General features: G+C 42.1%; 1 protein-coding gene across 1 annotated transcript in view; it reads right to left on the reverse strand.

Annotated features, from left to right (window-relative positions):
* The window catches only part of LOC105256488 (cytoplasmic polyadenylation element-binding protein 2), a 125881-nt gene extending 113190 nt beyond the window's left edge, over window positions 1–12691 (reverse strand). The window contains exon 1 of the mRNA XM_011266431.3: window positions 9603–12691. Coding sequence (XP_011264733.1) covers window positions 9603–10730 — 1128 coding nt within the window. The 5' untranslated portion in view covers window positions 10731–12691. The remainder of the gene's footprint in view (window positions 1–9602) is intronic.
* Between the last annotated feature and the right edge of the window lie 1631 nt (window positions 12692–14322).

A 14322-nucleotide genomic window follows, 5' to 3' on the forward strand; every position in this document is an offset into this window, starting at 1 on the left:
GGTGATCCGGAAGAAGACGCGAAGAAAACACTGCAGCGTTGTATGTACACGTCAGGAAACGCTGGATTCGGTGCTACTACGGGCTATACATCACCGAGATGTATTTTCGGAAATACCGCCAGCGATTCGTTATCCCATCTGCGCGTGCGAGAGGCATGTATCTACATCTCTTTCGACCAAGCAATTCGCGATATCTCATACCGACGAATACACACCCGACGAAAATACAATAAATTCAACGGAATCCACATAACAATCTTTCCTGCTTAAAGACACACACGTATCAATTCTCTACATCAGTTTACGAGGATTCCATTCGACCCAGAGAACTCCGCATGCTTTCACGGTTGCGAGACGCGCGGTCGCGGTTGGCCCAGTTCCGAAGTTGGCGGCTCGTAAAAAGCGACGTTACTTCCTACTCCGTGTATGTGTGTGTGTGTGTGTGTATATATGTGTGTGGGTGTATGTACAAGTGCTCCACGTGTGCGCTATTGGAGCTCTCTGCTGACCTCGCGTTTGCGAATAATCCGTGACCTGTCATGGACATCGTGGTCTAATCGGGGATTGAATTATTGCGAGCGGAGCAGAGGTGCTGAATGTAATGCAGGAATGGTCCGGGAAACATGGGTGTAAACGCGTAAATTTTCTAGAGGGATGACATCGCGCGTCAGTCCGTTTTGCGCAGTCTCCACATGGGCGAGGCGTGACGTAATGTTCGCATGATACGACACGCATTCCTATTGCGGTTTTTCGAGAACGTTTTTCGAGAAACCCGGAAGAATTTTTTCGTCCATTTGTTTTCAACGTAGGAGTACCATCCGCGATATTTTTGCGTGATATACGGAAGGATTATCTTCGAAATGTGACACACAAGGTGAGGACCCGCTTCATCTTACTCGCGTTCTTTTCAAGACGCGCGATATTCGCCTCGTATACTTTAGGACATAATATTCCTATACGAGCAATTTTACATTATGGAAATATCTACATTAACAAATAAAACGAGGAGAAAGTATATCAAAATGATATCTACGCACGAAAACTGGAGACTGATAAACCATCAAATGTTCATTAAGATAAGAGCACATTATTAGGCCCCTAGGTAAAAATGATATTAATGATAATATTAATGATATTAATGATAATCATATGATTAATTACTCGTAAATAAATCAAGCAATTTACAAAGGGAGATAATATTTGGAAGTAGATCAGGCCGGCAATTATAATGGAAAAGGAATAAAAGGGCCGATAGAAGATTAGTAGAAAAGTAAAAAGGGGACGAAATACAAAGGGATTGGTGACAGAAAGGACAAGTGTATAAAGGCGGCTCTAAGTTTTACATTTTCATCGCGCATCCATCCAGGACGCGAATATTCCTACCCCGTACATTTCGTGCGGTGTATCTCTTTACTTCGGTGCAGCAAATGCTTGTTTACATTCCGCTTTCGCGCGCGCTATTTTACCTGCGTTTACACTCGCACGTCTGCGCTCTACAATTGAAATGCATCCTCATTGTAATCGTCGGAATCCATTAAGGGAGCTGAACGCAACGAGTAATTATCATGTTGAGCGTGACGCTGTCGTCGTCACATTTTAACGGATGGTCGATGGCGTGGGGAAAATAATAACGCGTGGGGGGGATGAAACGAAGAATTCCAGACGCAATATTTCAGTGTCAGTATATCTTGTGGGTGTATTACTATTTTATTTCGGACGTTTATATAAGTACAATATACATATCTGGCACTTGATGTACTTCCCAAAGTGGAAGTTATGTATTTTATTACGTATATCACGCGTGAATATATTTTGCGTTCGCATAATGTAGACTAATTAATTCGGCTGCTGTAATATTTCAAACGAATCGCATTGTATAAAACGGATCTGACCGTTTTATTATCTCTATTTTAGTACATAACTGATATCATTTAAATGTGAAACAGGATCATCTAAATTTAATCACTACGTATTTTAAATTATTTGAATATTTTCTATAATATACCTGAATATAATTATCACATTAATTATCTAGAGAAAAGGGCCAACAGAGTTTGGGTGAACCTTCTAATCTTAAGGTCGATAAAAAATTCGACTTTCTGCAGTCGCATCCTTTTCTCGCTTATGAACGTAACAGTGTCACCCGTTATCCGATCCGATTATATTTCCCCCTCTGCCCCTATTCTCCCCCAGTCCCGCAAACGCGGACGAAGGGTGCGGATGGCACGCGGAGAGGGTGCAACATAACCTGAATCCCGAGGCGTGTGCGGAAGCAACGATTCCAGCCGGCTAGCACAAAGTAGGTCACCTCCATGGAGCGGAGCTCTCGCTACGAGGGAGGGGGTAGCGTAGCGAAACATATACACACAGAGACGGCAACATCGGCGCGCCGCGATGGCGGCCAAAGGGTGGAGAATGTGGCGTGGTATCATCGTTGTATCGCGATCGTTGCGGACAATAGTGCTCATTGTCTAATGCACGTGTGCACGAAATATCTAGAATACAAGAATGCGAGGTAACGGTGATCCTGACCATCCAACCTTCTCTGTTTTTACTTTCGATTTAGTTCAGAATGAGAGATATCGCTAAAATTTCAAGCTAGAAATATTATGATAAAATATCACTATTTTATATGATTTGATTGGTTAGTTGAATATATCGTGATGCAATACAGGATTGAATTTCCCTTGTGGAATTGTAATCTAGAAAGGAATAGCGAATCGTTAATATGGATTGGATGAATTAATTTCAATTATTTGCGCAAACGATTTTAGCATAGCTTTCTAATTCCGCAATTAGCGGAAAGATTATTATCAAAGATAACTAAATAATAAGAACCTAAAACGTGCCTCTAAAAAATCTTTTTAAAAAAATTTTTTTGCAAATATTTTTATAATCTTTTTTATTTTAATCAGACTTCTTTCAAAAAACTCAGAATTTTTTATATAATAACTTTTCATATCTGGATTTTCAGTGATCATCTATAATGCCGTATCGCGACAGACTGACGATGTTATCTCGGTCGGTTTGTATTATCAAAAAATCATGCTCGCGTAAATGCCAAGAGGCTTAGCCCGCAACATACCTCGTGGCAAGCGGATCGGGCCAACGAAATTACGTAAGATATCGAACGAATCAAGTTAAATGTAAGTGGAAGACTTGGGTAAACAGCCGTCGTAACTCCCAGCGTTCAATACCGAGCGGCCACCCCCGTCTGTAAGCGGTTAGCCGCATTTCATTACATAAGGCACAAGCTTTCAATATGAAATATGCGTGTGCAATAACTTGTCAATACGAGATCGTATTATAACAGAAAAAGAGAGAATAAGAGTTCACTCTCCCTTCTTCCATTATTTTAAATAAATATAAACATTTTAAGATAAGTGTAAAAAAGATAAAAATTAAAGAAAGTAACTACAAGTGTTCTACAAGATGATTTGTAAGATGCTGCCTTTTCTTTCTAAACTTGTAGAATTAAATTATCGTATCATTGGTATTTTTGTTCAACCTAATTATTCGCATGCATTTTCCGCGTATTTTACTCTTTATATACAAAGAACAATCGATAATAAGCAAACAGGACAAATAATCATTTCTTATATTATATACGTTACACGAGAAAATATATAACCGAAGATTTTGTATGTGTGTATCTGGTTAACTGCTATGCGGAAGGACGCACCCCGCGCGAAAAATCTATATCGCAGGAAACCGGAGTAACCTATAAACCCCCGTACTGGGTCACTTCGCACCGGCGCAGTCCGGAATTCAAATAGGACTGGTGGTTAAATTAGGTTAACATCTAGACGGCATAATGGAACGGCATGCTTGAAAAATTCCCTTCTCTGACTTTCTGTTCCCTCAACGTTTGATTTAGCAACCATAAAAAGATTGAACAATGTACGCCCCAAATATATGTAAAAATGAAATTTTTCAAGTGTATTGAATCAAAGTTTTAGAAAAATATACTTTAATTTTTACCGTTTTTATTTCAGCAGATATAATATATAATAATATATAATATATAATAATATATAATAATATTAAGATGAAGATCAATAAAGTAATATTAAAATAAATAATTTTATTAAAACTCTACAAAAATTTTATGATACTTAAACTTATGAGTTTATGAGTTGCTATTTAATCATAAATATCAATAGATAATATATAAAATTTCATTTGCTTTGTTTATATTCTAATTAAAAATTGTTATCAAGAAAATTCTCGCGTTATCGATTAAAACTATTTACAAATTATCGATGTTCTTCTTATTATCGAGATATCGGGCGAACGTAATTTTCATTCGCCATAGGAATACCTTGTCTTTATCTTCCCTCGACTAGTACCTATTTCAAGGACAAATTTGCATCGTGTTGTCAGAGCGCAACGCAATTAACACTTCCAACCGACATGCTATGCATACCGCAGTTGCTTTTTTCAAATCACAAGTCACGCAAAATATGTTGCTTTAATATTTTGATTGTGTATAAATGTAGCACGCGATTTAGCCTCATATAATGCAAAAAAATTTGCATGCCTGATAGTCGATTTATTTCGTCAAAGAATTATTTTTTATCATAATTCTTCAAGAATAGTTAAATAAAAATTAGACAAAATACTTGTACTCGTTATATTAAGATAATATAACAAGGCAATTAACATTAACTATATTGAAGATACAGGATAAAGGCATTAAAATAAAGATCATTAAAGATAGAAAAAGAAAACCGCAGCGAATAATAAATCATTTCAGAAAAATCAGATTGAACGTCACATTTCTTTTTGCAACCTTTTAATACGAAAACACATACATAATTAATTCTGCAAATACAAATTTTCCAAGAGTATTCGGTGTGGATTAATTAAGAAAATTATTTTATAAAGAATAATTTTCTCAAGTTTATGTTTTAAAAATTCTAAAAATTTTTTCTACCATTTCTATCACAGTTTTAAAATTATTAGTATATATATATTTCGATATTTTTGGCAATAAAAAACTTAGTCGTATATTCGGTAAGAAAATTTTCGCTCTGTAAGCTCTGTAACTCTGTAGCTCTTTAGCTCTTTCTTTTTTTCGCTCTTTCTTTTTTACTCTACAGTGCTACATAGCTTATAGAGATACAGCGTTATAGAGCATTTTTACAGAATAGACACATCAACTTGTCAAAGAATCTGTAGACAAAAGAGAAACACGGGAAAAAATCTAAGGCAGGCAGTACATGTATACAGGGTTCTTTAAATTTATTCGGCAGAATGCACACAAGAAACTTTGGAAGTAGCTGCGGCTGACTTGTCGCATGCGGATAAAAAGTTTCCTAAGAAAGTCTTTTCGTGTTTCTTCCCGTCGGACGTGCACACGGAATAAAATTAGCTTCGCGCACCTTCGATCTATCGGAGATCAATTTCGACCCCGGAACGAGGGCGACCTTCGCGCGACATATTGCGGGCCGCCTCTCCGTTTTTTCCAACGATCGCAGACTCGTCAGCCACATGACACTTTCGTAGGCGTTATTACATCGTTTTAGCCCAGTTGCATGATAAAATGCCGTAAATAGAAACGCTATTGGCCGGGAAACACGTGCGGGCCAGCCAAAGCGAAGTTCTGATTCTTCGCGTTTCGTCAGACCCATTTCAACAGCGAGGCCACGTTTCGTAATGACGTTTCAAGTTTGCCGCACAAGTAAAAGCAGCGGCAATAAAAATCGTTATCTCTACGCGTATACCATCCATCGCGTTACAATTTTATTTTTTTTTTTACGTATTGCAACGCGATTACCCACACGAGCGATCGTATCGTATGCATGTGTATGTATTCATTGGCGATTGGTCCTCTCGACATATCGGCTAGAGGCGACCTACTACACGTGCTCCGATTCCCCTTCTCAAGGTGAATGACGAGCAATGAGTTATCGGACTTCGAACATTTCTTCGCTCTGTTAGGCGTATTACTTGGGCGCGTGCGCGCGCACCTTCCATAATCCGCGATACTTGTGCTCGTATATTATTCATCGACTGTTCCCACACAGAAATGGATCGCGTGAATCGAGACCGCGGCACAAATCAGAAAATTGTCGAAAAAATACAGTTATTTTTGCGCTCCTCGTGTTATCGTATATTAATTCCTACTATTATTGATTACGATTGGAATACAATGGTTCACGTCAATATGAATTGCTATAGTTATATGATGGATAATGTAAATGATGCGAATTTGATTAAAGCGCATAAAAAGGAGTTATATTTCATGGTAATAAACGATAAAAGGCAATGCTTTAAACTCTATGCAAATATTTTTCATTATTCACCCTCTGAAATATTTAAAACGGAATTTTTTAAAGAAGAATGAACAAGAAATATGAATTTGATATATAAAATTTAATAATTTTAATATAAATATAAAATTAAAAATGTATATTATATTTTTTTAACTTCATATAACACTTTTCACATGTAAAAGAGAATTTCAATAGAATAAATTATAGTTTTACAACATTAAATGTTAACATGATAACTAAAATTTCAGAAAAATATCTCGAGAGAGAAGCGTGGGTTATACCGTAATTTCTACTGGAGGTAAAGTTTAATTGAATCGATGTATGGGTCGCATATTCACGACTTGTTTGTGTATGAGCTAATTGTTCGTGGCGATGTATAGTCGAATCAACGATATTAAGGTTACTGATAAACGACCATCTTGCATTGCGCTCTGTAGCTCACCTGTTCGTTCCTTGAAACGCAGTTATGAGATGTCTACCGATATAAATTTGACGAAATGACGAATTTTTGTGTATCAGCCAAAAAATGTCAAAATAATTCTTTGTCAATTAAAATATGAAATAATAAAAACAGAATTTTAATGCATATATAAAAGTATAGAGCGTTAATAAATTGTTAATAAATTGATTAGAATAATTATATAACACTTGGAAGAATTTTAAAATACTTTTCAGATATAATATCAGTACATATAATTACACATTTTGAAATCTCTAAAGGTTAAAAATTTATTTATTTACACTTTTCAGTGCGGATATATCACAGATATTTATATTGTGTGTGTTATATTATTAGATACTAGAAAATATTTATTTTTAAATATTTTATAGATACTTTATCACAATTTTATACCATAAGCTTCACATTATTTGAAATCGTTAAGAAAATACGGGAAAATATTATATGTGAAGGAAAGTATTATATTATATATAAATATATAAATGTGTTAGAACACGCGGTGCGTGGAGTTAATAGCTGACAACATGACGACATCCGCCATTTCTCTCGAATAGTATGCAGATCTATTTTCGAGTGATGGTTAAAATAGCTGAGCTTAAACTTCTGCTAGACACTGTTACTACGTTGGAAAGGAATTAGGTCAGACTTGAACGACAAAATAAGTATCAGCGAAATAGTTTCCGATAGTGCGACCAGATAACAAAAAATAAGTGAAATCGATTATTAATGATAACCTTGATAATTCCTATTTGCTATATAAAAAGTGTTTGGTCAAACTTAAAACATTATGGTACTTTTTTAAAACATTATGGTTATATATAGATAATTATATATATATTATATATATATATATATATATATATATATATATATATAGATAATTTGACCATTAATAAATAATTACACACATATTTTTAGTTATCTTTTGTACTCGCTCTATACTGTGTGTGTTCCATATCATAAAAATGTAAAATTATCTTGAAATAAATATTTGTATATTTATAAATGCAATCCTCAAAAAAATAACTTTGAAATAATTTAATAAAACAATCTAACGCGCACGTGTGTAAACTAATCTAAACTTTCTTTATTCAGATATTATTTTGTTATTCATAAAATTATATTACGGAAAATTATTGAATGAAATTTAAAGAGATTTATCACAAAGCGCATAATAAATAATAAGAGTAATAACAATATAAACGAATTTCATCCAATGTACTAGAATATATATCAACGTAATATTATACACGTGCACGTTGATTTTACATTAAATTTATATGAATTAAGCTTCTTATAGCGAAAAAGCCAGTGGCCGCATATAAACGAAATTATTTATTCATTCACTAACCATATATATTGCATGAAAGATATATACATATAATGAAAGCTTCCGTTTAAGATCAATATCACGTTTGAAACGTAACATAACGTCAGTGCGCATAGGACGTAAATGGGGCGAGGTGTGGAAATATATAGAATTGAGAAAACAAAAACGCGCTAACCCATATTTTCATCATTCATATCATTATTTATTTCTTCTTTATATCGCTATCGATTATTTTTATTCAACGATATGAATTACGATAAAATATGATCGCGTCGAAATACGAGAGAAAGACTTCCGAAACGCTATCGGTACAGCTTCAACCTGCTCTTTCAGTGCTTATATATATTATACGCGCAATTTCGTTATCACGCGAATAGATATGCGAAATGATGGGCGGCGCGGCGAGGTGAGAGATAACCTGGATTCGACTGCGTAACATTCTCGGAAAGGCGTCCACCGATTACACGTTATGCCCTGAGGTTACATTCGCTTACGACTGTCCGGTGCGACATTATCACGCCGTTAAAGACCACGATGTCACGTCGTAAGTAGCATGACTAATCGCCGAAACGTATCGGCTAAATTTAAATACGAGAAGTGTCTCTCTCTCTCTCTCTCTCTCTCTTTCTTTCTTCCGTCTCTCTCTCCAAGAGTTGCATAACTCCTGGTGCTACGAGGAACACGTGGCGCGGTGTCGTGGCACACACCGAACGAGCGCGAAACTGCGGAAGTCGGAGCGCGCGTGCCTTCCTCGTCGGCCTGCGAGACCGCATGATTGCCGGCGCAGTTTTACAAGCGGGTACCTTTGGCTATACTACCTGCTCTCCACCACGATCGATAACGCAATGCTACTCGGCTAAAAAAGTCGTGGCAACGTCTGTGCCATCGGTGCGCCCGCGAATCGAGCGAAACAACAAGCCGCAGGTCGATTCTTCGAGCTTTTTCTCCTCCTTTCTCGCGATCTTCGCAACTATCGAGTACAGGGAAAAGAGTGTAATCTAGCTTCCTGTGTGACTGGCACGTGATTAATATCCGAAGATATTTTTCTGGAGTTGATAATTAAACATGCGATGTTGGCTTTAACTTCTGGCTTTAAATTCATTAATCAATTAGAGATGGGCGGGAGTTTATTTAAGTAGAGAAAAGAACAAGAGAAAACCAGTTAGTTAAAAATCCTTGGGAAATTGAGCACTCAGTCGAGCAGCTGTTTGTCCTCGCAAAAGTGTTTCATTCCAACGGATTGTGGAAAAATTCTCATTCCGGAGATGAATAAATTAGGACATTCATTGTTGCTCCAGTTCGCTTTTTTCAGAACTCGAAAATTAATTTTTTAAAATTGAAATATTCTGTTTCTCGAATTAAATTAAGTCTCAATTTCATCTCCATTAATTTTCCCGAGTTGTTAGAAAAATGAATTAATCAATTAAATAAATGAAAATTCTGGAAAAGTTTGTCCACCTGCTTATTAATATCTTACTAAGCGGTAACTTGGGCACCGCTTCCTAAACTCGAGACAACTTGAAAATCGACTTACCTGCTGGAACGGGGGCAGCTGCAGCAAATCCCTCTCTTCGGCGGCGGTGACTTCGAAGGTCGGTGCCGGCTGAGGCGGATATATGTTGCCCTTGCCGGGATACGAGGTGCTCCGACGGAACTTGACCGGGCTGATGCAAGAGGGATGCGCTGCTGCCGGACCCGGATGGCCCGGAAACGTCGGACTGGGCTTCCGGCCTTGCAGACCGGCTGCCACCGCCGCGGCAGCGTGCAGGGACGAGTGCAGTGGCGGTAGATTAGGCACGGATCTGCCGCGATTCCAAGGTGACAGGCCCGGGCTGGCGACCGCGGCCGCTTGCGGGCCCGCGCCCCATTGCTGAGGCGCCTGCGGCCCGCCCGACCACGCGGCGTAGCCTTTACCAGGCAGGTAGACTCCCGGATGCGATGTCGGCGGCGGTTGCTGTTGCTGCTGTTGTTGGTGTTGTTGTTGTTGCTGCTGCTGTTGGGCGGACGATACTTGCAGACCGCCGTGTCTGGCGCCCGTGGGTGCACCCGCGTTACCATGCTGCTGCTGCTGTTGTTGTTGAGGAAAATTGTGGCTGGCTGTGATGGCGCGACGTGTACCGGTCGACACCGCGGCAGCGGCGGCGGCAGCGGCACCGGTGCTGGCGAACAGGCCCGCGGGCCCGCCAGTCGGAAAGTTCTGAAAGGCGGCGATCGAGCCGTTGACAGGTAACGCGGCGTGCAAGCCGCTGTCATCCGGCGCGGACCAGAGGCTGGGTACGCGGCTGCTGGGATCAGCGAAGCCCTGCAGGGCCGAGGTCGTGCTACACGTAATGTCCTTATCCGTCGACGAGGGCGTCGTCGGGGTGATGGCGATACTCTCCGCTTCGATCGCGTCCTTGGATTTGTCTTGTCCGGCCACTGCGTCGAGAGCGTTGCTCGGCGAGAGCGGAGCTGGTTTGCCGGTGGCTTGCTTCTCGATCAGCAGATCGTCCTGCATCGTGGATGTTGTTACGGTGACGGCGGCGCTGCCGATGGCGTTACCACTGCTGCTGCTGTTGTTATTGCTGCTATTGTTGCCAGTGCCGCTGTTGCTTGTGGTCGCGCTGGGTTTCGAGCTGGTCAGAATACTGGAAAAGAGACTTGTCGTGCTGTAGTCCCCCATAAATCACCGCGAAACGTTGCGTCCAACCGTCGCGTTAAGCAGCACTTTCAGCTAGGCCCGCTCGGAAACTCGCTCCTCTTCTCTACTCGTCTCCCAGGGGTCCCGTTACTCGCGGCACGAGGGTGTCGTTGTCGTTGAACGCGAGAGAATCGCGCGGGTCTCTTCCACGTAGTGCGACTCGTCGTCGTTTCTGTCCAGCACGAGCTCGCGGGACAAACTATCGATCCACGGCCGCACGCGTAAAAACACCCACGGAGAGAGAGACCCCGGAAACCGAGAGGCCACGTCGCGCGATGATGCTCTTCGTCGTATGTCTGCCCCTCTGCACTCTCGCTCTCCGCACCTTTTTCTCTCTCTCTCTTCCTCGTCCGACTTCTTATCTTCTATTCTGTTCCACCTTCTATTTTCACCGCCTCGGTCTATTTTTCCTCAAGAGAGTCCACGGTGCGTAGTCTCACTCTCGTGTCTCCGCGTTTTCTTATCACGAAACCGTATGCTTCTCGTCGGAAACGCTTCTCTAGATCCCGCTGACGTCACGTCGCCCCGGTACAATTCGGCAGCGACTCTGTCCCCGTGGCATCCTCTTGGTTGTCGAAGAGCCAAGATTACTCGGCGACGCGGGTTGTCATCGTCGTCGCGGCGCTCCGATGCGAAGCGCTGCTCGTTACGAAGCTACTCTTGACTACCTCCCCCGCGTTCGTTCGCTCGCTCGACCACCGTCCTCGTATACGTTTTGTCCGAGAACTACCCCCTGGCGAACATAATTTTGATCCTCTGACGGAAACACACCGCTGGACCACTTGGAATCCTCCCAAATACGCAACGCAGCGCGCGCGACTACCTTTTGCTTCCCACTACCACACACACACATACACACACACGACGATGCGAGGTCGCTCCGCGGATCGTATCGCAGAAACGGAGGAGCAGGAGAAGGTGGAGGACGGGAGGAAGGAAGAGCGTGTAGAGCGTATACACGATATGTTTTTCCACCCTGAACCCGACAAAATGACGGATTCGCGTCTTTCGCCGACGACCGTCACACTAAGCTCGCAAGATTTCCTCGAGATGAGTGAGGACTGATACGAGAACGATGATAATCCATGGAATTTCTTCGCGGGCACTCGCGGAACGATAGTCGTGTACTACTCCTCGTCTCGCCGATCACCGATTGTTACGCGACGCGTATCGGTGTCGCGCTCGCGAGATCGATCGATCGTCAATAAGCCCGTTACATACGTGAAACGCGCGACGCGGACGGAGGAGAGCTCGGCGATGTGTTTGTTGCACGCGCACACACCGTGAGCCTCGCGGGGATACTGATGACAAAACGCGAGCGCGAGTCCGAGGTGCGTAGCGCGCGCGGGGGTCAGGTCAGGGTTACTACCACTTCACCGTGCCCGTCGACTACGACGTGTATCCACCCGGGCAAATCGGAGCGGACAATCGGAGCGGATTCGCACACTGCGGTGTCCGCGCGCGGCGGGCGACCTGTGGTTCGCCTCTTCCACCGCCTCCACCACCGATCCGCCTACACACGATATCCGTGCACCACCTCTGACCGCACACGTATACGTCGGTCTCTCCCACCTCCTCCTCTACGAGGTGCTAGCGACGGTCTAACGTTGCCACCCGATCGGTTCGCATATTTTCCCTCCCTTGACACACCGTTGTCTCACCGTCGTCTAGCCTCTGTATCTTCTCCGTCGCGCGTACGCCCTCGGGCCTCCGTCGACCGCGCTCAAATAGTGCAGAGGGGAAAGAAAGAGAGAGGAAAATTGATGGAGCTGTAAAGAAGAGTAGTAGTAGTAGGAGAAGGAGGAGGAGGAGGAGGAGGCCCGGAAAACTCCAGTCAGCAGAACGCGTTTCGGCGACGCGACTTCGTGGTCTCTCCTCTGTCGCCGCTGCTGCTGCTGTTGCTGCTGCTGCTGCTGCTGCCGCCGCTGCTGGTGCCTCGTCGTCGTCGTCGCCGTCGTCGTCGTCGTCGTCGTGTGTGCCTTTCGCGCGCGCGCGCGCCGCAGCGGTGCGATTCGTGCGTCGTGCCGACTCTTGGAACACTGCGGCCGCGCCGCGGATCGGGGCATGCCACTGCCCTGTATTCGAGTATAAGTCGCCGTGTGACCTCGCGCGTCAAACCGTGCGCATTCGGCGATATTCGCCCGGCCGTCCGTGCACTTGCTGATCGGCCTCCTCGTCGTGGTCGTGATCGTGGTCGTGGTCGTGGTCGTCGTCGTCGTCCTCGCCGTCGCCGTCGCCGCCGTTGCGTCGGCGATTCTGTTGACGCAGGCGCCCTGACGTTGACGTTGTGTCGCCATCGCTATCGCGGCCGCACCGAAACCACCACCGCGACGCCTGTCACCCCATATCCCGTGTACACCTCCTAGCTGCCACCCTCCTCTTCGTGACCCTCTGGTTATACAGAGTGTCCTAAAATTATTAAATATTTAGTTAAGTTTTACGTTAAGTTTGCAGTAGTTTTTTCAAATTATTTTTAAGTTATTTTTAAATTAATGAATTTTAGGACGAAATTAATTTAAACTTTTGGAAATTGCATCTAAAAGAAAATAAATCATAATTTTTCCTTTTCCAATGTAACAGTTAAAAAGAAAGTAAAAAAATAAGATAAATAGGATAGATGACGTTCTTAAAAATTGGTGAAAAATTTCAAAATGAAATGCTCGCAAAGGCAAAATCAAATCTCAATATTATCAAGTGAAAAGTCATTCGTAATGATCGTAAAATGTACTATATACCTTTATTCGAATTTTTCCCAATAACAATTAACGCAAGCATCGCGAGCGAGCGGCTTGATAAGCGGTCGCTTGATAAGAGCCGTTCGGTTACGTACTAAGGGAAGAATGAGAAATGAGACAGCCTATGGTATATACGGGAGATTGCAAGTTGGCTGCGTAAAATAAAAATATCGCGACGAATGATTTATAGCTGCGGATAACAAGCATCTCGCGCGAGCATCCCAGAACGAGACAGAATAAAGTATGAGTCGTAATTACACTCGAATCTCGCGCGTCTTCGTACCCGGGGTATCGCGACGAGCTGTCTTGTCAGGAGGCTGCGCGATGTGCGGTAAATCTCTCCCATTATTAGCTACGGCATGCGAACTATGGCCACAGATGCGGCCTACATTGCTCGTGATACGCACATTCTTATGCTTATTTACTTATGTAACTTTGTGTATATTAGATGCTATAGCGATATGGTGTTTCCGCCAAACGAGAGGGTAATCTAATCTAATTTTGTCGAGATTTCTGCTATCGCTGATAACGATGATAAAAGCCTCGAGATTAATTTAATTTCCTTGCAAAATCGGCATTTTTGATCTTTTTTTCGGAGACTTTGTCTAAATTGTATTCGTGCGTAAGAACTGAATTATCTGAATTATTTGGTTGAGGAATAATTTGCATTTTCTAATCTTTGGGTATATATTTGAATATTGAATTTCTCTGCGATATAAAGTGAAATAAAAAAGTAGAATATAAAGATGGATCTGTGGAAAAAAACATGAATTTAGTATTGGTTATAATTGCATTACCTTACTTGTGTGATATGATTTTAACATTCTTCTCGTCTATTC

The sequence above is a fragment of the Camponotus floridanus genome, unplaced genomic scaffold (genome assembly GCF_003227725.1).
Source record: "Camponotus floridanus strain SB8 unplaced genomic scaffold, Cflo_v7.5 scaffold1, whole genome shotgun sequence".
NCBI classification, from domain to species: Eukaryota; Metazoa; Arthropoda; class Insecta; order Hymenoptera; family Formicidae; genus Camponotus; species Camponotus floridanus.